The sequence below is a fragment of the Rhinoderma darwinii genome, chromosome 8, assembly GCF_050947455.1.
Source record: "Rhinoderma darwinii isolate aRhiDar2 chromosome 8, aRhiDar2.hap1, whole genome shotgun sequence".
NCBI classification, from domain to species: Eukaryota; Metazoa; Chordata; class Amphibia; order Anura; family Rhinodermatidae; genus Rhinoderma; species Rhinoderma darwinii.
This window is the reverse complement of record NC_134694.1, coordinates 111,765,893-111,792,355: the sequence shown is the minus strand read 5'-3', so window position 1 is coordinate 111,792,355 and position 26,463 is coordinate 111,765,893. Positions and strand designations below refer to the sequence as shown.

The window sequence follows — 26,463 nt, the reverse complement described above, 5'->3', positions numbered from 1 at the left end:
AGATGTTTGGAGGCAAAATGGTGCAGTTTTTTCAGGCGTAATTCGAGGCGTAAACGGCCCGAATTACGCCTGAAAAGAGTGCGTGTGAACATACCCTCAGTGTTTGCCGGCCCTACTTTTGGGATTCAAAATGTCCACCTGCCCTGTCTCAAGGAGCCCAGGTATCAATCCGCGCTCTTTCAAGGATTCCAGGTGTCGTACTGCCTTCTTCTTAGTAATCCAAGTGTCAGTCTACCTTCCTTCTAGGATCCCAAGTGTCAGACTTCCCTATTTTTGGTATTCCAGGTGTCAATCTACTGTTTTTCTGGGAACCCTAAGTGTGGGTCTGCCCTCTTTCCAGTATTCCAAGTATCAGGCTGCCCTCTGTCTGGAATGAGAAGTATCAGGCTGCCCTCTGTCTGGAATGCCAAGTGTCAGGCTGCCCTCTGTCTGGAATGCCAAGTATCAGGCTGCCCTCTGTCTGGAATGCCAAGTGTCAGGCTGCCCTCTGTCTAGAATGCCAAGTGTCCGCCTGCCCTCTGTCTGGAATACCAATTGTCCGCCTGCCCTTTTTCTGGAATTCCAATTCTCAGCCTGCCCCTTTTTTTTGGACCTTAAATGTCGGTCTACGCTATTACTGGAATTCTAAGTGTCAGTAACCCTCTTCTGAGAACCCATGCGTAAGTCTATGACGTTTCGGAGGTCCCAAGTATCGGTGGGCCATTGCTATAGTGCCACTATTATGGAACCCCTAGCGTTTGCTCATTCGTTGACTGATCGCTGACTTTTTTACACAGGGCAATGATCAGGAATGAGCCTCCGTAATGAATGCTCGTTCGCCTGATCAATGGCGAGTGTAAATGGGCCTTAGGGCTCTCTTGACATCGCGTCAGGACCCTGTGTTCGGCATTCACCAAATATATCAATTGGATACAGACAATTCTGTAATATTACATGGCGGCCATTCAGATGAATAACCATCAATACATGAACGGCTGAAATCCGTAAGAGAGGCTCTCCCTTCTGTCTCATAGGGTCCTGAGCGGGTCTATCTGCCCTAATAGGACACATGGAGAGGGATTATTTTCATGAGACAACCACTTTGAAGGGTTATTCGTACCCGACCTGGGAGTTACGGAAACAGTCGAGCGCCCTTTCTTGGGTGTTTCTGTAACTCCCATAAAACAGAATGAATAGAGACGTACATCGGCACCCACCTCTCCATTTATTCTGCTCCTGAAAGCGTCTACTGAAGAGGCAGGACACCCCATTCTTGACATAGGTGCCATCAGACATTTACGGTATATCCCGTATATACGTCATACGGCATATTCCATAAATGTTGTAGATGTGAAAAACCCTATAACAACTGGCAGTGCATGGGCAGGAGACTTTACATTATGTCTATGGCGCATCTTTGATGGCTTTTGCTGACAAGAATGTTGTTCTTCTTTTAACTTCTTAAAGGGATTTTCCACTTTTAACTTTTATTGCATGTCAATTAGATATGCTTTCAAACTGTGATTGGTGAGAGCCTGACCCCTACCAATGATAAGGTGGTCCTGGTCCCCGTTCTTAAGGCGTCGAGGCGCCCACGTCTGCGCGGTTAGGCTCCACTGAAATGAATTGGAAATAGAGAAAGAGCACAGCACAAGTTAAATAATAGCTTATATTTATGAATAATTACAAATCAGCACAGTCATACTAAAACTCCCCAGTGTTTCTCTAATTATATTTAAAATTATAGATCTATTTCATTAAATTGTACGAGCGCTGCCATGATTTCGAAGCACAGAATACGCCTCACTTCCAGCCAATCAGCTTCGGAAGAGAGACTTGAAAACCTCCTACACTGCGGCCTCTAGTAATGGTCATTGCGCATGTGCACTGTGCGCTGTGTCGACAGGACGTGACGTCAGCGAGACGCATGTTGCGGTCCAGGATGCGGAAGAGCGCTCAAAGAGAGCGTATGATGTCATCAATAGTCGCCAATGCCGGATAATGTTCGTCTGGTGTGAAGTAAGCAAGAGGGATATACGTTTTTATTTACTTGTGGTAGGTGAGTTATAGGCACCGATCGGTTGTTATTGTATTGTAATATATGGGCTCTGAGTGTCTGGAAAATACGTAGGCGCAAGCTCTTCTGGGATTTGTAGTGCCACAGCAACTGGTGAGCCACATGTTCTGATCCACAAATACAGGGGAGGGACTCTAGTGATTGGACCTCATGCATAAAAGCTATGCAGACATAAAGTGACAGTGTTGATCTTGGCAACCAATCAGAGCACTGCTTTCATTTTCAAACCTGCTATGGAAAAATGTAAGCTGGAATATGATTGGTTTCTATTTGCATAATTTTTATGCATGATGAGGCCCCTTATGTCTAAATAATGTTGACTGACAGCTCCCCTTTAAGATGTTCATTGAAAAATTGGTTCCCTTGCGTTCTCCTACCAAATTTGACTTAGCAGGTGCAGCGCTAAGTACAGTTGCCAAGGCAACCATAAGATGTGTGAGAAGTCTCAGGCACGAGACTCTTTGGATATCGTATGTGTATGGTTGCCTTGGTAACTATACTGCACAACATATTACCTGCACGTCTCCACGGCTAATGTAATATCCGGCAGGAATCCTTATGCCCCGGTGGGAATTCTCCTTCTGTAACCTGCCGTCTGATGACTAGGCCGCAGTGAGGTTGCGACCATAGTAAATCACGTTATTATCCAATCGTCTTTGGCTGCAGTGATGTTTTCTCCATGGTGACTGGACCTTCCGCTGCAGGCATTGGCTGACGACGTCATATGGCGTCATGTCACTATTTACGCAATGGACGGTCGGAAGCAGGGATTCTGACTGAGTCTATTATTTTGTTTTAGGGGTGATTTGTAGAATTTTATCTTTCTGCCATCTTAAAAAATGCGAATTGGTTGATAAAAACTGATTCTTGGTTAGACCAGGAACCTAGAACATTTGTATTTAGAGGCAAATTCCAGATTTAGGGTATCCGGGATTATACAGCATGCGATGCGGCCATTTGGTGATGTCGCTAAGGACAATATTGTTCTCGCTATACTGACTGCGGCGTTTGGGAACGAAGCAAACTGCAGATCATTACCGCGGTGTCATTCACCAATGTTCATGAATAAATTTATTACACGTAGAATGAACCCTAATGTCCTAAAACCGGAATATGTCGCAACGCCACCCTCACACTGCACAGTCCAATAGTTCAGCTCCTTCGGATATTTTTCAATTTTATCATCTTTGTGACGCCTTCCGTTGTTGTTTTTTTTTTTATTTTTTTATTGAACGTCTTCCTCCAGTCTCGTCCTGTTTCCTCCGTATGACGTCTAGGCCGCCGCTGACAGATTTGAGAACCATAACCAATATCAAAAATGGATGGGATAGAATTGTGGGTGAAGGAAAGACTCCACGATGTCCTGGGGATGAGTGATCGGCATGTGGCGCAATTCCTGATTGGCACTGCCCGGCGAAGCGCAAGTTCCGCCGACCTTTTAAGCCGCTTGAACGACACAGGAGCCATTGATGTGACCGACAAAGTGCGCGGCTTTGCAGAGGAGCTCTGGGTGAAGGTGAGAGATTAGACCAGGTATATATTCATTTACAGCCGTCACCCTGGGATTATTCATAGAAAATGTACACGGAATTCTAGTAAAATTATATTTAAGTTTCTCCCCCGATGGTTGATGTTTACTTAAAGGGTAACTAAACTTTTAAAAAACGTTTGACACGTCAGAAGTTTTGATCGGTGGGGGTCCGAGCAATGAGACCCCCACCGATCACTAAAAAGAAGCGGTAGAATCGCTTAGGTGAGCAATGTGCCGCTTAGTTTCTGATCGGCTTTCCTCGGAGCGGTGTGCGGACTCCATAGAAAGTCTGTACACCGATCAGTAAAAAGCGGCACATCGCTCACCCGAACGCTTCTGTTGCTTCGTTAGGTTGAGGTCCCAGTGCTCGGACCGCCACCGATCAAAATTTCTGACATGTCACTTTGACGTGTCAAAAGTTTTTTAAAAGTTTAGTTACCCTTTAATATTTTTTTCATCTCCTGTTTAGGAGACAACCATGTAGCTTCATTGTCTATTGGAGTCTTTGTTTCATTAGAAGCTCAGGGTGTTGCGCTTTCCATCCCCCATGCTTTACACTGCAGCTTTACTTGTTTAGGTTGGCTGCTGTGTATTGGCAAAAGCTCAGCAGGAAGTCTGTGCAAGGAGCTGATTTCCATTGGAACCACTATAAAATGGTTATAAACCACAAGCAGCAGTGTGGACAAGAGGAGTCCTAGATGTCAGATAGATGCGGGTCCCACCTCTGGGAACTGAACCTATCTCTATAACGAGGCCCCTAAACCCCGTTCTACCTCTTTGTGTGTTGGCTGGTTTCCGACCATGAAGGTCAAAACAGCGTAGCTTGCTGAGCTACGCTGTTTTCGTAGACGCCACAGAACTGAATGGTAGTTATGAAAACAGCGTAGTTTGCATTCTATGCTGTGTCCGTAACTGCTATTCACTACTATGGGAGTTACGGAAACAGCGCAGCTCAGCGAGCTACGCTGTTTTCGGAACTCCCAACCATAAGGTCAGGAAGTGGCCGGGAGTCAATGATAGCAGTGATAGAGGGCCCCGTTATAGAGATAGGTGGGACCTGCATCTATCTCACATTTAGGACATATCCTGTGGATACGTCATAAATGTCCCTCGTGGGAAAACCCCTTTAAGGTCGGAGGGGCATCAGCGGGCTTTATGTTTGGGAGAAGCTGTTAAAGAGTATCCTCTTCATTCCCTATGGTCACAGCTGCCCCGTAAAGCCCCGGTGGAGCGTCCAGCCAGAGCTGCGGAGAGAGAGGCTTTAGCGATGCAGAAGAAAAATAAATCTTATACCCTGCTGGAGGACAGCGACGAAGAGGAAGAGAAGGTCACGAGCAAAGACGAGAAGAAGAGAAAAAAGAAACATCTCCGGAAGAGGAAGAAAGAAGAATCGTCTGACAGTGAAAGTGACAGAGCACGGTGAGTGTAGTCCTCGGGGACCGTCGCGATTGTCCTAGTGGGGGGAGTCCCGTTCTCTCTGAAGCATTGGTATCCCTTCAGCTCCACCTGAACATCACAGTGCTTGTATGAAAGCTTTACACTAAGGCCCTGTTCACACAGAGTTTTTTTGATGCGGAAACCGCATCTGAAAATGCGCAAAAAAAACGTCCGAAAACGTCTCCCATTGATTTAAAAAAAGAAGCGACGTGCCCTATCTTCGGGCGTTTACGTCTCTGACCTCCCATTAACATCATTCCAGACGGAATTTTGAGTCAGAATTTTCAGCCTGCAAAAAGCTCTGTGTGTACCTTCCCTTATACTCTCATCTGCAGCAGAAAAAGTCTCCACATTCATTGATCTATTCCTTGTTTCTACCAGGAATGAGAAGGTGCCATCACCACAGGTCATCTCTGATGATGAGGAGGAGCGTGAGGAACAGGCCAGGCTGAAGGACCTGGAAGAGAGAGATGCATTCGCGGAGCGGGTAAAGCAACGAGATAAGGAAAAGACCAGGAATATTGTGGAGAGATCGGATAAAAAGGTGAGATGCCCGAACCTGGGTAAGCAGTTTTGAATGTGGATGCCCCAGTCACAGAAACGTAGTCACCCCTCATGTATTGGTGATACACACGGATATTTTCCGTCCCATTGAAATCTATAATGCCCCATCCGCTGCACTCATTGACATTTCAGATGAAGCTTAGTGCACACTCGAGCGCCACATCCCTTTTTTTTTTTTTCTAGCAATTATTGAGGGTCTACCCTTACAGACGCCGCCGATTAGCAGTGGAAGGACCACCACATTTAGGGAGTATTCCCCTGACTTAACATGATCACCTATCCAGTGGAGGAGCCACTAAAGCCACCAAGAGGCTTAATGTCATTGTAGCCTCTCTTTTTCTTTTGGATTTGCTAACGATATGGGGAGGCTGACAACCCCCCCCCCCTCTCCTGGCGTCCGTTCCTTAAATGAGTCCAGTGTTAGTTTGTATCCAACACATTGTTTAATTTATTTTATGCTGTTTAAAGGGGTCCTGTATCTTTAAGCGTTCATGGCATACCCCTCCTCCTAGAAAGAAGGACTTCTTCGGTGTTTTACCAGTCAAAGTGTCACCCTCATCTATGCACTGGGTCTAGGGCTGCAATACTAGGCCGAGAGCCTGGAGGAGAGCGCTGCTGTGTCTGGTAGAACTCTGAAGGGGTCACGGGGCTTCACTTTAAGTTCAATGTCACAGGCAGATGATATATATATATATAATTATATTCGATTCAGTACTTGCTTGCTGCATGAGCCTATACATTGCCAATACAGAACTCCTAGAGCCGGTATTTTGATTCATTGAGTGTTTACTCTCTCTTTTTAGGCTTATGAAGAAGCGCAGAAGAGACTCAAAATGGCGGAGGAGGATCGTAAAAAAATGGTAGGCGGTTTTTTTTAGTCAAAGGGTTTTACCCACCCGTACAACCAACTAGATATGCAAACGTACGTCACCCTTCCGAACGGAGAATAAAGAAGTGGACACGCATGCTCAGTCTATCTCAACTAAAGTGAGCGTGAGGTCAGCAGAAGGAGCGCCGGTCTCTTATTTACTGTAAAGTGCCCACCTCAATGGTAGTGTCGGACTCACTTCCTTGGAATCGGTGGGGCTCTGAATGCCGAGACCCCCACTGGTCGTACTGTTATGGAATCTCTAGTCGATAGGCCATAAAAGTGTATGGCGAGAGAACCCCTTCATATTGAAGCAGTTAAAACGGTTGTAACAGATTAGAAAAAGATGGCTTTCAACTAGAAACTGCATCGCTATTGTAAATCGGCTTTGTCTAGTATTGATGTTCAGCCTCATTCAAACAACCCCTAAATCTAGTTTGTTCTAGTTTTTGTTGGGGTTCACTCTGCCGGAACCTCATCTTTCAGCCAGAATGGAGAGCGGTTACAAAGAGTGTCTCTCGCTCACTCGTCCTGTCCTTCATTATACACACAACTCATTGATGTGAATGGGCACTGTGTAATGCTTCATTTCCCCTGTGGTGGCGCTGCAGGGAAATTGAACTCTTCCAGATTTCCCCACAGGTTGAGTGTCCCAGCTCGATGACACTTTGATCTGCTTTTTGTCAAGGGACCATTCTAACATGTGAGAATTGTGTAACGTGGACAACCCCTTCAAAGGGGCTGTACCACAATTGGAAATTATAACCTATGGGCAGGTTAGGTGATCATATTCTTCTTGCTGAGGGCCCTACCGCTGATCGCAAAAATTGAGACGCCGAATCCCCTTTCCTTTTTATTGCACCCCCCCCCCCGAGGTGGACATTAAATGGAGCGGCGGTTGAGCATGCCCCTTCCACTCCATTCAGGGTCTATGGGACTGACCGAAACAGCCGGGCACTTTACTCCGCTATTTCCGTCATTCACATAGACTTTGAATGGAGCGGCAGCGCGCACGCTTGACCACCGCTCCATTATATGCCCTCCTTACTGTGGTGTGTGCAGTGAGAAGGAACGGGTATTCGGGACATATGTTCTTATGGTCAGTGGGGGTCCCAGCGGTGGGGCCCCCATCAATCAGATAATTCTCACCTATTCTGTGAATAGGAGATAATTGTCCATTCTGGGAATATCAAGATTTTATTTTAAGTTTATCGTACCGCCATCACTACAATCTGATTGTTTCTTATTCCTCCTTCTTTCTTGGTCATCTGCAGGTTCCAGAGCTGCGGAAAAAGTCCCGCAGGGATTACCTTGGGAAGAGAGAGAAGGAAAAGCTGGAAGACCTGGAAGCAGAGATAGCGGATGATGAGTATTTCTTTGTGGACAGCGAGTTGACGGCAGCTGAGAAGAAGGACCTGGAATACAAAAGAAGCGTCAGGGATCTGGCCAAAGAATACAAGCAAGCCGGAGAGAAGGAGCGCATGGAAAAGCACGATCGTTACTTCATGCCTGAGGAGAATAGGAGTAAAGTACGTCCTCTCTAATAGAAGCCTGGGGAGAAAAGATCATGTAGTGATGTCATACCCTCTGTTACGGTAGTTTTATCGCCATCAAGCTGATCAGAGATGTACAGATATTCCCCAATCATTTTTGTGATGAGAAATTTCTTTATTAAGACATCTGAAACGTTTGTGTATACAGCTCCTATGCAGATCTATGTGTCTCCGCTCTGTCATCCTGCTAATCTACGGTCTGTAAAAGAGGAAGAAAGTAACACATGGCTGCAGAATCCGACTACAAACAAGGTTTGTTTGTAGTCTGTAACCATGGAGTCACATAGAGTTTAGGAGATTTATTTTTTTAACCAAGACTGTTTGCAAAGTTGATAAATTTTTTAGATGCATTGGAGCAATAAAAAAAGATGGTGGCAAAAGTTTACACAGATTGACAATACAATTATCTCCGGCTGTGTTCACACCTGCGTCGTGGGTTTGAAAACCACAACGGATCCCAATGGCGCCTGACAAACCTTGTTGAATTACAATACCGTACCGTCAGGGTTCTGTCTTGGTAATTTTGACGGGAAGATTAGCGCCGCATTTTACGCTACAATGGCCATAAAATCTGCCGGCCGAGACCCTGCAAAGAGTCTTCAGACCCTATTACGATTTTGGCCGGTGCAGTGAGCGCCAATCAACGAGACCGCTCATTGATCAGCGCATGTTTGCTCCTGTCACACGGAGCTATGGATCGGGACGAGCGGTCGTTACTCCGATCGCTCGCCCCCATACATTATCATGTCGGCAGCGCGTCTCCCGGTTTACACACCAAGATGCGCTGCCGACAACCATAATATTTTACTTTTTTAAAGCGATCAGCCGATGAACAAGCATAGGGAAATTATCGGCAACGAGTGTAAAACCCCCTTTAACGACAGTAAAATCGTTAACCTCTATGAGCGCTTTATTTTTTAATGTAAATGTTCAAGCTACAGTACAAATATTTTATTTGCATTATTTATTCTAGGTGTAGCGGCCCTTTTAAGAGCCCACAGTAATTAAAAACAAATTATTTCCCATACATAGACGTATTGATCTTTTACCCGTGTTGTATTGCCATGCAGAAAATTCCAGACCGGTACCAGGAACCCGTCAGCGAAGAACGTTTTGCTCCTCGGGAAGAACAAAGACGATGGGAGGAGGAACACATCGGCGCTGCGGCTTTGAAATTTGGAGCCAAAGACGCCCATGCTCGTGGTCAGAAGGAATATGACTACGTGATGGAGGAAGAAGAGGTCATACAGTTTGTCAGCGCGACACAAATAAAAGGGACGGTGGAGAAGGTATGGCGGTATTCTGTTCATACACGTGCGCAGTATTATGATTTGATGCTCAATTTGACGTTAATCGCCTGGGGGGGGGGGGGTGGGGGGGTTTACAAACTAGTTCCTACAATACCCAGCGCAAATGGCAACCAGGCGGCACAATTTTAACTATAACGCCCCCCTCTTCTACGACTTTGGTTAGGGTCGAGGTACTCAGCTGGCCCAGGACTACAGTGCCTCTAGTTAGCCCGGTGATTGATTCGTTAGATAACCTCAGTAGTAGGGGAACCAGACCACTATAGCGCAGTAGGAGATGTGGTTGCTAAGGGTAACAGCTACAAAAGTCTATTCACACGTACCAGGAATATGACACAGCAGAGTTCATCATGTAGCAGAGCTGGTATGTGCTTAAAGGGTAAAGACACAAAGCGGCTGAGCGCTCACACGAGCGCTTCTGCCGCTTCATTTTGGCCATTGGTGGGGGTCTCAGTGCTCGGACCGCCACCAATCAAAACTTCTGACATGTCACTATGTCCTGTCAGAAGTTTGTCAAACGTTTAGTTACACTTTAAGAAGCATTGGGCCGGAGAGTAGTCAGGCTATCCATGCTTCATTAACTGAGAAGCAGCAGTCTGGTATACGATACTAAAGCAATGGTGTGGTTCGGTAATCGAGATGTAGCAGAGTTGAGTATGCGGTATAGAGCCTAGTCCAGGAGAATAATCTGGAACAAAACAAGTCACAAAAGTAAGGTTTAAAACTTTTGAAAAACTTCTGACATGTCATCGTTTTTGATCGGTGGGGGTCTGAGCACCTTTGCCGATTGCTAAAACGAAGCGCTCGGGTGAGAGCTGTGACTCTTTTGTTTTTGTTTCCTACCCTCTTCTGGGTTTTGTACATTTTCTATCTTGATGATTACGGTAAGAGCTCTGCTGTGAGCCAATCGGATGTCTCCCTCGCTGCTTCCCATCCTTTTTTTACAGCATGCAGTCCCACAGACACTATGGGGGAAAAACTGCAGCTGCATCCCCCTCCTCTCCCTCCTTTTTGTCTTCTATTTACTTTGTTACACCAGACAGATTACGGAGAACCTGCAGGCAGGTAAATTGGACCTACAGGCTGCTGGAAAGTGAGGAAGATGCTACTTACCTTAATAACATATGTTACAAAACCCCTTATATTCACACATACTACTAATTTATGCAAAATATATTGTTTGTATGCATTGGTACACTTTGAGGAGGATCTGTCGGCTCTCCTGACATGTCTGTTTTAGAAATAACAAGCTGAAGCATCCTTTCTTAGTACTCTGCATAATGCTGTCCTTCTGTTATTCCTCTTGGAAATGTATGAATACATTTATAACGGCATTACCATACCCCTTGTCAATGGGGCGTGTTACTAAACAACCTGACACTGTCCAATCAATACTGATAGTCAGACTGTGTAGGGACAACCTGACAAAGAAAATGGTAAAAGCCTGTGTTAATTGATTCATACATTTCCAGGAGGAGTAACAGAGGAGCAACACAACAGAGTTTTAAAATATGTTCCAAAATTTCTATTTCATTGGGAATACAAACACAAGACATGTCAGGAGGAGTGACGGTTCCTCCTTAAAGGCGTATTTCCATCTCCGACATTTATGCCATATCTACAGGATATACCATAAATGTCTGATAGGTGCAGCGACTCGCACCTATGTGGAGAACGGGGGTCCTCCTATCTGGATCCGTGACTCCCATAGAAGTATATAGGGAACCGCAGCCACCTCTCCATGCATTCTCCACCCGGGTGCGTCGAGGTGGAGGTCAGGGGACCCCCGTTTCCCACATTGGTGCTGGTCCAAGAGGTGATTTCATGACATTTAAAGCCCCTCCTGTGTCTGAGATGAGAATGCCCCTTAATAGTAGGTAATAACCAGCAGTTCACTGGAGCATTGGACATATTTTTAAATCGTGGACATAGAGGTTCTGACTTCTACACATAGGCCGCTGTTGATCTGATATGAAGGTCCGTTGTCTCTCTTAGGAAGATGAGAATGCAAATCAGTTATCTGAGCTGGAGAAGCAGCAATTGTCCATCCAGGAGGTGCGGCGCAGTCTGCCCGTTTTCCCCTATCGCTCTGATCTTCTGCAAGCGATCGCTAATCATCAGATCCTCATCATTGAGGGAGAGACTGGTTCTGGCAAGACGACTCAGATCCCTCAGTACCTGCATGAAGAAGTAAGTGTCTAGTGTCCCCTCTTCACCCGTGCACACCCCATAGATGTTCTAGATCCGGCAGTCATGTAGAATTGTCCCTGTTTCTTCCGCCCGTACAGGGTTATACTAATAATGGGATGAAGGTCGGGTGCACTCAGCCTCGAAGAGTGGCTGCAATGAGCGTCGCTGCTCGTGTCGCTCAGGAAATGGCGGTGAAACTGGGCAATGAGGTAAGTCGTGTTGGCCCTATTCATGACATACTATTCAGAAAGTTGGATGAAAATTTAGAGGTTGTTTGAGATTAGAAAAACATGGCTGCTTTCTTACAAAAACAGCGTCACCGTTGTACATGTGCTGTGCCTGGTATTGCTGAGCGGCAATACCAGATCCAGACAAGAGTGGCGCTGTTTCTGAAAGAAAGCAGCCACATGTTTCTAATCAGCAGGATTACAATACCGCCGGTGTTCTCTTAGGTGTTGTCGAAGTACCCACTATCTTAATTTTTTTACGGCATCTAATAGATGGCTCAAGGCCCTTTTACACTGGGCGATTATCGGGCAGACGGGTGTTCATAGAACGCTCGTTGCCGATAATCGCTCTGTGTATACAGGGCAGCGATCGGCAGGTGAACGAGCAAACGCTCGTTCATCTGCTGGTCGTATCGTTTTAAAATAGTAAAATATTATGGTTGTCGGCAGCACCTCTTGGTGTGTAAACGGGGAGATGCGCCGCCGACATGATAATAATAATGTATGGGGGCGAGCGATCGGAGTAACGACCGCTCGTCCCCATCCATAGCGCCGATCTCGTTCATCGCACTCGCTGCATCGGCCAAAATTGGCCAGTGTAATAGGACCTTAAGGGTCCTCTTACACGACCCGACGTGCCATTTAAACAAGCACCGATCAATGAGAGAGTTTGTCGATTGGCGCTCGTTTGCTCCTTTCACAGTGTAATAGGGCCTTTAGTTTCAAGAGGTCTGTCCATTGCAGATGCTCCTTTTAAAGGGTTTGTCCACTTTGGACAATCCCTTTTTGTTGGAAGGGTTCCCTACTATAGGTTAATCACAGGGTGACCTACTACTGGGACCTCCAGCGATCAGCGGTAATCTGTTAGTTTTTCTGCAGTGCCACCACAGGGCAAATGTAGCATTACACAACTCTCATTGAAATCAATGGGCTTTTTCTTGTAATGCCCGGATGTGCTTAGTCCTCCAGAGATCTGCTCTTCACGCTGACTGATAGATGAGGGTTATGAACAGGTGACTCCCTCATATTAATTCCCTAATAGAGTTTTTCCAAATAGTTTTCTATACCAGACAACCAGTCACCATAGCAGCCGTTTTAGAGAATGTCAGCCGGCTTTTCTGGAGTATTCTACGTTAAATCTGCTGGATGTAATGAAGAACTGGGACGGGACTCGGCAGCTATAGTAATGATCTTTATTAGTTGTCACTCTGCTTTCCCAGAAACTGATAAAACTATTTGCTGACTGCACTTTTTAACTTGATCTATTCTTTGCTCGCAGGTCGGATACAGTATTCGGTTTGAGGACTGCACATCTGAGCGCACTGTCCTGAAGTACATGACCGATGGGATGTTGCTGCGCGAATTCCTCACTGAGCCGGACTTGGCCACTTACAGGTACGACGTCCACATCCGCAGCAGGTCTTCATCTATTCCTACTATATAAATAATCGTTGAGTTAAGACGTGACGTCGGCAGCCGCTCCAGTGTCCTCCTGATTCTTTCTCCATATTAACATTGTATTATCATTTTTATTTTCTCCCCTTCCAGTGTAGTTATCATAGACGAGGCCCACGAGCGGACCCTGCACACCGACGTGCTTTTCGGCCTGATTAAAGACATTGCCCGTTTCCGTCCGGACCTCAAGGTCCTGGTGTCCAGTGCGACACTCAACACGGAGCGCTTTTCTTCTTTCTTTGACGATGCTCCTATTTTCCGAATCCCCGGCCGACGGTATCCTGTAGATATTTACTACACCAAGGTATGTAGATCTAGTCTGCGGATTACACTAACCTGTTTTATCCCAAAGTAAAGGCCCTATTAGACCGGACAAATTCGGCCAGTGCCAATCAACGAGACTGTTCGTTGATCGGCGCTCGTTTGCTCCTGTCGCGCGGAGCTATGGATAGGGATGAGCTCTCGTTACTCCGATATATTTCAGTTTTTTAAAAATGATACGATCAGCAGATGATCGAGAGTTTGCCCCTTCATCTGCTGATCGCCACCCCAATGAGCGTTCCTGGCCCGATAATTGGCCAGTGTAAAACCCCCTTTAAGAAAAAGTGGGGATAAAAGACTAATTAGCATATAATTAATACTGATTTACCAAGACTATACAATTATGGGTGAATGACCTAGGACACCCTGCAGAGTGGCTCCCCCTTGGATGGACTTGGCGTGACCCTGTATTACTTTGTCACCCATTCATTTATATGGGCTTTATGTAATACATTTTTCCTGTAGTGGCCGCTGCAGTAGAAATGTGCCGCAGTTTCTCCCCGGCAGGGTCCTCTTGTAGAAAAGGAATTGTCCAGAATGGAAAAATCCTTTCAGAGGCAAACGCAGGATTTTTAAAGGGGATTTCCAAGTACGTTGGAAAAGGCAAAATTCCCCTCTATACCCCCAACTTTTAGGCAATTTGCCAACTTTCTACATTGTACATCATCACACGTTTTGTGGCGGGTTGGGGTTTAATAATAGTACACCTTTTAAAGGGTTTGTACAGAATTCTAAAAACATGGCTGCTTTCTTCCAAAAACAGCGCCTCCCCTGCCTACAGGTTGTGTCTTGTATTGCGTTTCAGCCCCATTCACTTCAATAAAGGTGAACTGCAATACCAGACACAACCAGTGCACATCTGTGGCGCTGGAAGAATACAGCCATGTTTTTCTGATTCTGCACAACCCCTTTAATATCTCTGGGGATCTCAAGTGGCTTAGTGGTTTATACCTAGTATCTGTGGTGGTCTAGGCAGGGGTGAAGGGGTTAATTTTGTGATCCATGGTGATCTAAGATGGTCATGGGTTAATATCTAATGTGTCTAGTGGTTTAGTAATGAGCAGGTAATATATAATGATGTAGTTTATTTTATGGCTGAGGGTGGTGAAGGGGTTAATAGTGATTGTCTAGGGTCAAGGTTTTTATAGGGATCAGAGCTCTGTAAGGCTTTGTTCACATCTGCGTCGGGGTTCCGTTCACGGGTTCAGTCAGACCTTTCTGTCGGAGGAACCCATGAACGGAAACCATAGATTTCCGTTTGCATTACCATTGATATCAATGGTGATGCTTCCGTTGATATGGTTTCCATTTGTCCCCATTCCGTAAGGTTTCCGTTTTTTCGGCGGAATCAATAGCGTAGTCTGACAGAACTCTGACGCAGATGTGAACGAAGCCTAAGAAAAACAAATCCCCTGCTTCTCTTCAAACAACCATCTAGTTAAATCATGATATTCTGTCTACTGGCCACTAGAGGGAGCTCACTGATAGGGGAAAGCTCTCATTGAACGCAATAATAAATCTGTAGGCAGTGAGCTCCCCCTAGTGGCAACATAGTTTTTGTTTTTTTTGTTTGTTTTTTTTTAATAAATAATGTTTTTTTAAACCAAAAACAGCTTAATATATTTCTATAAGCAGTGATTACCCCAGCCAGGTGTAAAAACTTTTTGTAATCTTCAACTTCTACAGGCACCAGAGGCTGATTACCTGGAGGCATGTGTGGTGTCTGTCCTGCAGATTCACGTCACACAGCCGACTGGAGACATTTTGGTATTTTTGACTGGGCAGGTACGTACAAATTGTCAGGGATGCTGCTGTTCTATAGGTGTTACGTTTCTTATCTGCAGTGACTCGCGCATGGCGGTCCAGGTAATGGATGCTCGAGTCCATTCTGACTCCGAGGACTGTCGCAAGCGAGATACACCCCCCTATGACGTCCATACGCCCCAATAGTCTCATATGTGTAAAGCTGTGTTGACATTGCGTTTTGTGAATACATTCGGCGTATGCGCCGAATGTAGCCATAGGCCTCCGTTCACGAGACCGATGCCAAAAGAGCGTCCTTTTGGCTTCTTTCGAGCCGGTATACATTAGTAAATATTTTTTTTACTGTATAACAAAAAAGCGTAGTGGGATACATTATTCTTTTTGTTTTCATGGAAGCCAAGCCCCGATCTCCGTCTCAACAAAGCCTTAGGCCTCATGTACACTTCCGTTGGCCGTCGTATGGCAACTAATGATGGATCTGTAAAACACGCACCGCACACAGATGGCTTCCGTGTGTAGTCCGTTGTTTCATGGGCCAAATGGATGAAAAGGCCAAGACTGTTCCGTCAAAAACTGACCTGTCTTATTTTTGTCGCAGCGGCCACACGTTTCCATTAAAACAACGGAGGTGTGCGTGGCCCCATTGAAATGAATGTGTCAGGGTGCTATCAGTTAAAGAAAACGGATAGTGCCCTGAAGAAAATAACTAAAGTGGGCATGAGGCCTTAGCTGTATGGCTACTATTCTGTACCTGGCTTGTTATTACTACATGAGACCACAAGAGGGCAGTGACTACGCTATATAATACTGGTGTCTGATATGAGACTGGTTAGGTCTGTGTTCAGGGGCTGAAGAGATTGCAATTGCACCTGGACCCCGGTGCCAGAGAGTGCCAAGTCACCCGCTGCCACACCAAGTCACCCGCTGCCACACCAAGTCACCCGCTGCCACACCAAGTCACCCGCTGCCACACCAAGTCACCCGCTGCCACACCAAGTCACCCGCTGCCACACCAAGTCACCCGCTGCCACACCAAGTCACCCGCTGCCACACCAAGTCACCCGCTGCCACACCAAGTCACCCGCTGCCACACCAAGTCACCCGCTGCCACACCAAGTCACCCGCTGCCACACCAAGTCACCCGCTGCCACACCAAGTCACCCGCTGCCACACCAAGTCACCCGCTGCCACACCAAGTCACCCGCTGCCACACCAAGTCACCCGCTGCCACACCAAGTCACCCGCTGCCACACCAAGTCACCCGCTGCCACACCAAGTCACCCGCTGCCACACCAAGTCACCCGCTGCCACACCAAGTCACCCGCTGCCACACCAAGTCACCCGCTGCCACACCAAGTCACCCGCTGCCACACCAAGTCACCCGCTGCCACACCAAGTCACCCGCTGCCACACCAAGTCACCCGCTGCCACACCAAGTCACCCGCTGCCACACCAAGTCACCCGCTGCCACACCAAGTCACCCGCTGCCACACCAAGTCACCCGCTGCCACACCAAGTCACCCGCTGCCACACCAAGTCACCCGCTGCCACACCAGACTAAAAATGGTGTATATGTTTGTAATAGTTGGGGCTTCCTGTTACACATTTGACAATGTATATTCGTTTGCTCAAATAACTGTAGCTGTTCCACCATGATATATAGAGCTATATACACTGGTTCTATTCACTGCTTCTCTGTTGGTTGCAGGAGGAGATCGAGGCGTGCTGTGAAATGCTACAAGAACGCTGTCGTAAGCTGGGCTCCAAGATTGCGGAGATGCTGATTTTGCCTATATATGCCAACCTCCCTTCTGACATGCAGGCTAAGATATTTGACCCTACGCCACCCGGCGCAAGAAAGGTACGGTGAGGAATCGGAACCCGACAGTGGAGAAGGGCATTGTGGGAATTCTATTATTGCTGTAGGACCAGGTACATTTCTTGTAATTAATAATAATTGTTTTCCGCTCCCCAGGTCGTCGTAGCCACCAACATTGCGGAGACGTCACTGACCATCGATGGAATCATTTACGTCCTTGACCCTGGATTCTGCAAGCAGAAAAGCTACAATGCTCGTACCGGGATGGAGTCCCTGATCGTCACCCCCTGCTCGAAGGTGACTGATCTCCCTTCTCTTCTATAACCCCCCTCCCAAAGTAGAAATAGAGTAGAAAATCTCTTCTTACGCTCTGATCTAACCTGCAGCAGATCGGGCTTGTATTTCCAGCAAGCAAGAAGAGTTTAGCCCTGTGTTGTGTCGTTCCTCCATTATTCCTCCTGGAAATGTATGAATAAATTGACAATTGGGTCTTACTATTCCCCTTATCAATATGGAAAGTGTCAGGCTGTGTAGGGATACTCCCTATTGACAAGGGGAATGGTATCACCCAGTTGTCATACATGTCCAGGAGGAATAACCGAGGAACTGCACAACAACATTTCTAGAATTGTGATTTCATGAGGAATACAAGTATTTGCTGAAACTGACTTGTCCGTTTTAATCGTTGTAATCACTTCATTTGCTTTATGAGATCGTTACATGGGTAGTTTTTGTCCTTTTTGTTGCCAGGCGTCAGCCAACCAAAGAGCAGGGAGAGCCGGCCGTGTTGCTGCCGGGAAATGTTTCCGACTATATACAGCTTGGGCGTACAAAAACGAAATGGAAGATACAACTGTACCAGAAATCCAGAGAACCAACCTGGGAAATGTGGTTCTGCTGCTGAAGAGTTTAGGTGATTGGTGGTTACACGTGACATTATGGGAGGAAGTTGTGTAGATTAAAGGGGTTAAAATTCTGCAACTTTCTAATATACTTAGTTTCAGTTCCTCACCATTTCAAGATCTCTGCTAGCTGTAAGTGAATAGAAACTAAAATAGTCCTGCTGACACAGCTACACTTGTTACAATGTGTCAGTGTAGGTCATGCTCTGTGAGCTGAAACTTCATACGTCTCGCTTTTGTCCTAGACGCCATGAGATAACTGTGACCTACATTATGACACACTGCAGTTGTGTGAAAGGACTAGGCAAGTTTTTCAGTCTGAGTGTACAGCAAGCAGAGATCCTGGAAAACGGTGAGAAATTGAAACACAAAGTATATTAGAAAGCCGCATATCTTATCATTATACAGTGATTAAATGGGACAAGACCTCTCTGGATGTCCTATTAGAACATATGGACATCATAGACGGTGGTCCCAGCATGATTAGCAAGAGTGTTCTAGAGGACGAGACCATGTTCGTTTATGGTCGCCATGTAATACCGCATTTCTCCTGTAGTGGCCACTGCAGGAGATCGGTGCAGCTCCTGCGAATTCCACCAGAAATAACAGCTGATCTCTGGGGGATCAGTTGATTGCCTGCGGAATCTCATTTAGAGAAGGGGTTTTCCAGATGGGGCGACCTTTTTAAGCATTATATACAGCTTCTTGTTCTCTTCTCCAGGTATTAATGATCTCATTCACTTTGACTTCATGGACCCACCACCCCATGAGACGCTGGTCTTGGCGCTGGAGCAGCTGTATGCCCTTGGGGCCCTTAACCATCTGGGAGAGCTGACCAAGGTTAGCCTGGCACTGCGGGTAATGATGGCATAGTGATGCTACTTCTTCCCCTTCTCATATTCTGTTCCACTTTGCATTCTGCAGCTGGGGAGAAGAATGGCTGAGCTCCCGGTGGATCCCATGTTATCCAAGATGATTCTGGCGTCTGAGAAGTGAGTTGCCGAGACCCCGTCTTCTTGGCCATATAGGCTGTTGGCTTTATTCCTCTAGGAGTGCGGCTTCGTTTTCTTGACCTCTGTTATTGTTTATTGGGTCAGTCACCTTCACAAATATTTCTTCCTCTTCTTTCTAAGGTATGGCTGTGCTGAGCAGATTCTGACCATCGCCGCCATGTTGTCTGTCAATAATGCAATCTTCTATCGACCAAAAGACAAGCTGGTGCATGCCGACACAGCACGGGTCAACTTCACTGTGCCCGGCGGAGACCACATGGTGCTGCTCAATGTATACACGCAGGTAAATATATCCTAGAATACATGAGCATGGCTGCCTTTTAGTTGGGGGCGGTCATGTGGTTGTAAAGGTCAAAGGTTTTAGCCTTTTATTATGATTTAATCTGCAGCATGTCATTTGTATTTGCGTAATCGCTATTTTCGTGTTGAATTCCATGGGGAAGTAAAACCCGCAACAAATATCAGATGTTGCGTTTTTTGCAGGGGGAAAGCAGCGATTCTGCCGCAAAAAAAACGCAACTCAGAATTTTTTTTTTTTTTAATCTTACCCAGAACTCTGTGTTTCTTCGTCCAGACCGGCCTCCTGGGAGGACGTTTCATCCTTGTGAGCGCTGCAGCCAATCACAGGCTGCAACGGTCACATGGGATGAAATGTCGTCATCTCAGGAGGCATGGCTGCAGGACGGCAGAGGGACGCGTCGCCATAGCTTTGTAAGTATCAAACTTTTATTATTTTTTTTTTTTCTGTGCAGTTTTCCGCAGCGGACGTTCTGGCTGAAAAAGTGCACCACAATTTGGAGCGGTTTTTCGGCCGGAATTTCCTGCAGCGCCCGGGGCGGATACGCTGTGTGCTTTTACGCAGCATAACCGCCCTGTGTGAACGTACGGGTGCCCATTGTTACTAAAAAGAAATAAGAAAGATCCCTCCTTAGCAGCTGTAGATTTGGGGTCTTTTTCCTTCCTTATATCAATGTCCTAAAAGGATAACTAAACTTTTAAAAAACTTTTGACATGTCATAGTGGCATGTCAGAAGTTTTGATCAGTGGGGGTCCGAGCACTGAGACCCCCAGCGATCGCTAAGACGAAGCAGCAAAAGCACTCGGGTAAAAGTTTATTTACCCTTTAAATGCTGTTCTACACTAGATGGATTTTTTAGTGATGGAGGAGGTTTGTGAGCATTTAGGCTGAGTTCACACGTGGCGGATACGCTGCGTAGAAGCACGCAGCGTACCCACCCTGTGCGCCACGGGGAATTCCGGGGCGAAAGACTGCACTAAACTGGTGCAGTTTTTCTACCTGGAATGTCCGCTGCGCAAAACTTCAGCACATTTCATCCCAGGAGATGGCTGCAGCGGCGATCACATGAGATGAAGTGTATCCCAGGAGGCCGGCCCTCTGAAGTCATCCAGGCCGGCCTCCTGGGGTGTTTCATCCCATGTGACCGCCGCAACAGCCTATGATTGGCTGTAGCGGTCGCATGGGATGAAACGTCATCCCAGGAGGCTGGCCCGGAGGAAGAAACACAGACTTCTGGGTAAGTATGAGATTTAAAATTTTTTCTGAGTTGCGTTTTTTGCGGCGGAACCCGCCACAAAAAAAACAAAAAACGCAACAACTGCTATTTGTTGGGGGTTTTACCTCCCCATTCAATTCAATGGGGAAAACCCGCAACAAATAAGCAGCGTTTACGCAAATACAATTGGCGTGCTGCCGAATAAAACTCTGCAACGCAGGTCAATTTCCGGGCTTTGTTTTATCTCATTCCACTTTGCTGCTACTGTATTTGCTGCGGATTTTCGTTGCGGAAAATCCACAGTATTTTCGCTACGTGTGAACGGACCCTTACATAGAACCGGAAAAGGGTATCTGGGGGCTACTGGAAGGTGAGGAAGATGCCCATCTCCCCTAATAAGATATATCAGTCGTATATATTCACATCTGCTGCTGATCTATGGGGGAAAAATACTGACAGGTACGTTTTAATGGAAGGCGACTTCTGTATTGTGGCAGTTTTATAAATTATTTGAAAACCGGAAAAGAATTTCCTCATTTATTTGCGGTCAAATTGTGTTTTTTACTGTAGAGTTCATGAAATCACAACAAAAAACACGCCAGGTTAATATACCCTTAAATTTTCACAGGCCATTGTGTGGGTCGTCAGGCTTTTTTAGGGGTTTTGGGGTTAACTGTCGTCACTAATGTTTTGAGCGGAGTTACACTTTAACCTGTTTTCTATCCTCTGTTATCGTCTCTTCCTCTATTTTAGTGGGTGGAGACGGGTCACTCTCTGCAGTGGTGTTACGAGAACTTCATTCAAGCTCGTTCCCTCCGACGTGCACGCGATGTCCGGGAGCAGCTCGAAGGACTCATGGCGCGGATAGAAATCGAGTTGACGTCCTGCGAAGAGGACATTGTGCCAATACGCAAGGTACAGCCAAAAAAAAAAAACGAAAGTAATCCAACACACATTATATAGATTCTGGATCAGACAGAATTTAAAGTGAAACCGTCCCAAATTTATCACAATGACGCACGCTATATGATTCATCCTACTGAACATGTTAGACACTTTTCCTTAGGCCCCATGCACACGAACGTGCTTTTGCGACTGCAATTCCCCCGAAAATCCACGGGGGAATTACGGCCCCATTCATCCCTATGGGGCCATGCACACGACCGTGGTTTCCGCGGTCCGGGCTCATTGAATATAATGGCCACGGCCATGTGCACAACCCGCGATTTGCGGGCGGCTCGCAGCTGACACTCCGTGGCCGGCGGACCCGAAAATCACGGCCGTGCACGTGGCTACGGTCGTGTGCATGAGGCCTAACACCACCTTTGGGTTAGTGTACTTTACACCAAAAAATGGTGAACGTCATTAATATATTGTATGAATTGTATGACCCCTCTCAGCCACGCGCCCTTTTCTAGACTCCTTTCAAAACTGTCTAGCGAGGAGCACGGCGTGAACGCCATTTTCTTTTGTAAATCTCTCCCACTTTATTAGATTTGTATGGGGTGTCCCTTTTAAGCATACCCTCTGATGCACCGCTGCCTTGCCTTCAACATGCCAGGTAACTCCCTGGTAATCCGCTGGGAATTTTACAGGATTTCTGGCCCATTTAATGCCAAATTATCAGAATTGATCATGTTTCCGATACAACGATATAACCCTGGCTTGTTCTCACTTTTTTGCGTTTTTGTCTTTTTACTCCTCAGGCGATCACAGCCGGGTATTTCTACCACACGGCCAGGCTCACCCGCAGTGGATACAAGACCGTAAAACAACAACAGTCAGTATTCATCCACCCCAACAGCAGCTTGCATGAGGAGCAGCCCCGCTGGGTCATATACCACGAGCTCGTCTTCACCACCAAGGAGTTTATGAGACAGGTCAGATCTGATTGCCCAAATGTGTGAGAGTGAGTACGTCCTGACCGCACAACAAGGCCTCTGGGGTCACGTCATCATCCACATTCATTTTGAGAGATGTATTCAAGATCTCTGCTTGCTGTCATTCAATTGGAAGGTTGATAGTTTACTTCCAGGGGATAAAAATCCATCCTGGTCATGTCTTGGACACACAGGTGCACAGCTCGTGTTACAGTCCGGTTATTAGGGCTGTATCCAGAGGATATGCCATAAATGTCCAATAGATGTGGGTCCTACCTCTTGGACCCGCACCTATTTCTAGAACGGGGCCTGACCCCCCCACTCTATTTTGTCTGACTCCCACTGCTCCCCAACGACTGTCTGACCAGGTGGTCGGAAGTATGGAAACCGCGTAGCACGCCGTCACAAAATGTTTCCATCTGTTTTGCAGTATACTGACTGACGTATATCGGCTGGGAACCAAAAGGACACGTCTGGCAATGGAGTCTTATGGGCACGTTTAGCGTCTGTCGGGAGCTTTCCTGACGTACGCGCTAAATATAGGGCAAAAATGTGATGTGAACAGGGCCTAACCAATACAATGTACACCTGCAGATCATTGAGATCGACAGCTCCTGGCTCCTAGAGGTGGCACCGCATTACTACAAATCCCGAGAACTGGAAGACGCCAGCAGTAAAAAGATGCCGAAAATAGCCGGAAAGAGCAAAGATGAACTTGGTTAAGTGACGGCCATATTTGAATTCCAGGACTAGGTAAGTGTTCGTAACAGCAATGGATTTCAAGTCCTAAAGCGCATTTAGTGCAGAATGTCATGTCCTAGCGCTTGATCGCAGCATGATCTGCCATCACATGGTCGTAATCTGGCTGCTAACATCTACGTATCCGCATGGGGTCTAGTACTTGGGTTCAGTAGGACTGTGTTGAATTCCGTCCAATTTAGGTCACATTCGCATGACTGTTTGGTCCGTGTTATAGATAGGCCCACATATTACTCTTCAGACGTTTCCGTCAGGAAATCTATGTGTTCAGCAGGACATAGCGTATTTTTCTGACTATGGGACCCGCCGGGTGACAGGAGCTGTGGGCATTGCTGGGGGGGGGGGTTAATAGACGCTGTGTGTTGGAGGGCAGTTCTCAGGACATTCACTCACTGCTCTCCAGCGCCCCCTGCTGTCAGTCTTCACGGCCACAATAGATCAATGGGGTCTGATCAACATGTAAACACAACTCCATACAGGGTGGAGCTGATCTCCACATTCCCTTTGTCACCTGACGCTTCTTTGTATCGCAATAAGCGTAAATGTGACACCAATGAACAGAAGCTGCAGGACAAAGAGAAGGATTTTTGTGCACTCACATTTCTTGTGAAACCCTGAACTGTCTTCTGTGTATTCATTCTGATCAGCCGTCACATGAGGCTTCACGTCTACCTGGCTTATGGACGACGAGAGGCTTAAAATGCATCTTCGGGCCTCATGCAGACGGCCAGTGATTACGGGCACGTGTGATCCGCGGCCATCCGCAATCACGGATTGTGCACATACAAGATGTGCATTGACTTTTAGGATCCCGGACCGCAAGCGCGGCCCGTAATATGACTTGTCCTATTGTTTTTTTTTGCGGTCCGGGCTCCCGGCCAATGCATGGACTGTGTAACCCACGGTCGTGTGCATGAGCCCATAGAAAAGAATGGGGCCGCAATTCATCCACATTTTAGCGGCTGAATTGAGCACGCGAAAAATCCGGTATATGCGGATGAAAGACCAACTCCCGAGCTTTACTGGTTGTAAGTGAAAGAAAACAAGTCAATGGTTGTAAAATACCTTCTGAGCGCTGAAGATTATTAGGTTGGCCTCAATACTATGCGTTCTTGGGCCTATGGAAAAAAAATTTTTTCTAAAACTTCAAATCGCCCCCCCCCCCTTTCCCTAGATCACATAGAAAAAGAAACTAACAAAAATAAACAAACACATTTGGTATCCCGGCGTCTGAAAATGGCCAAACTAAAGGTCAAAATGACCGAATCCGTTTTTTTTGCCACTTCTACCCCACAAAATGTTTTTTAAAAAAAAGTGATCGAAATGCCAAACGTTCCCAAAAATGGTATTAATAAAAACGACATCTTTCCACATACGAAAAGACGCCTTACACCGCTCTGTACACGGAAATATAAAAACGTTACGGGGGTTTATTTCAAACTTTCACATTTTTTTCAAAGGTACTAGAACATTTCAATGTGGTATCACCGCGATCGTACTGAAAGGTAATGCGTCATTTTCATCGTACAATGAACACTGTAAAAACAAAACCTATAAGAAAATGGCGGAACTGCTGTTTTTGCCAAATTCCACGCCATTCAGAATTTTTTCCCAGCCTCCCAGTACATCGCACATACTATTAAATAATACCATCAGAAAGTAGAATTTGTCCCGTAAAAATGTAAGCCCTCATATGACTGTCAACGACAAAAATAAAAAGGTTATGACTATTTGAACGCAGAGCGGAAAAAACAAAAGCATAAAAACGAAAATGAGTCTGGTCCTGAAAGGGTTAAGGCATATGGTGGTAGATAAAGCCCCCCTCCCCCTCCTATCAGCCAGTGTAAAGTGTCTGGGACTGGAGAACAGCAGATGCTTTATATAGATAAGATCCGTGTCTTCTAGTAGGCGGGACATGGAGAGGGACGGGACATGGAGAGGGACGGGACATGGAGAGGGACGGCATCAGCGTCGCTTCTTTTCCTAAATGGGCCAAAGTTGCTCAAAAAGTTTCTATAACTGGAGTGCAGTCCGGTATATGTTAACTGTTTGTGTGCTGGGTCCTCTGACTTGTGGTTTGCATTGCAGGAAGAAGGGCTGGAGAAGACGCCGTGTCAAGGATCATATTTAACCCATATCTGTACAGCTCGTGTATATAAAGGTTCTCATTTTGGATACAAAACATGTTTCTGTCTCTTGGATTGATAAGACGGCATCGCTGGTTATTAGGATTTTAAGGGGTTGTCCCAACGAGACCGCTACACACACACACACATATATATATATATATATGCACACTATAGTATCACACGGTTGCTCACAGCCTTGCCCCGCCAATACCAGCTGATCACCAGGGGTAACCGCAAGCAGACATTTGGTAATCCGCGACCCCTTTTCAGATGAAAACCAGGTCGGATTTTGCCAGGGGCCGTTGCCTTTGTATATACATTTCAAATAGAGGGCCCAAGTCAGCCAGAGTAAGAGCGTATATACCTCCACAGATGTCCCCCTTCTTAGGCCGAATTCAGACGAATGTAGAGTTAAAACAGCCGTCACAGGGACGCGTGTATTTCAATGGGGCCGTTCACACAGCCGTTTCAACGGACCGTGTGAAAGGTCCGTTGAAAAATAGAACATGTCCTATTTTCTTCCGTTTTTACGGATCCCTCCATAGACTCAAGTCTACGGGGATCTGTGAAAAACGGGACCCGCACAGGGAACCTCTGACGTGAAAAACGACACGTTTCCCCACGTTCGCGTGAATCTGGTCCTCGTGTGTACAGTGCTTAAAGGGAATGTGTCGCAAATTAAACCTTTTTTTTTAAATGTTGTTACTTATTTCTATTATATTTTTTAAGTTTTTCGCTGTATTTTTTATTTTTTTCCGTATGGTGGAAAGTATTAAATTAAATAATAATTTGACATGTTTTCCAATGTTGGCCACCAGGGGGAGCACTTCCCAGAATTACAGCAAGGTGAATAAGGCAAAGCAACCTGACTCACAGCTGCTGTAAATGTGGGAGGGAACCTCACCCCCCCTCTCACAAGCCAGGTAAAGGTGTCTTCAAATTGCTAAGCAGTGTCCGTCAGCCATTTTGGGTGTGTTCTAGGACACACCAAAAGGCTGAGGCGGGATTCACACGACCGGGTCGGGTCCGAGCCCGAGTGCCGGCCGGTAAAATCGGCCATTCTGCCCGGCCGGTTTGCATAAAGTTATGCATCCGTGCCGGGCCGGGCAGATCCGGACAGTGACATCAGCGGCAGCTCCTGAAGGGGAATCCCCATGTGTTCGGGGATTCCGCT

General features: G+C 46.4%; 1 protein-coding gene across 6 annotated transcripts; it reads left to right on the top strand.

Annotated features, from left to right (window-relative positions):
- The first annotated feature begins 1,887 nt into the window (after positions 1–1,887).
- Positions 1,888–25,342, top strand: DHX16 (DEAH-box helicase 16). 6 transcript variants are annotated; one of them, XM_075836387.1, is made up of 22 exons: positions 1,888–2,034; positions 3,334–3,572; positions 4,795–5,006; positions 5,406–5,568; positions 6,392–6,448; positions 7,731–7,985; positions 9,080–9,298; positions 11,312–11,506; positions 11,605–11,715; positions 13,013–13,128; positions 13,282–13,492; positions 15,196–15,294; positions 16,982–17,134; positions 17,249–17,389; positions 17,843–18,005; positions 18,716–18,834; positions 18,919–18,986; positions 19,128–19,290; positions 21,275–21,436; positions 22,228–22,401; positions 22,996–23,154; positions 25,249–25,342. In XM_075836387.1, exons 2-21 carry the CDS (start codon positions 3,375–3,377, stop codon positions 23,122–23,124), a joined length of 3,108 nt encoding a protein of 1,035 aa, XP_075692502.1. In that variant the 5' UTR covers positions 1,888–2,034; positions 3,334–3,374; the 3' UTR covers positions 23,125–23,154; positions 25,249–25,342. The 6 variants fall into 6 exon arrangements, with proteins under 6 accessions (XP_075692502.1, XP_075692503.1, XP_075692501.1 ...); XM_075836388.1 differs by having other exon boundaries at positions 1,888–2,038; XM_075836386.1 differs by having other exon boundaries at positions 1,889–2,034; positions 3,303–3,572.
- The last annotated feature ends 1,121 nt before the right edge of the window (positions 25,343–26,463 follow it).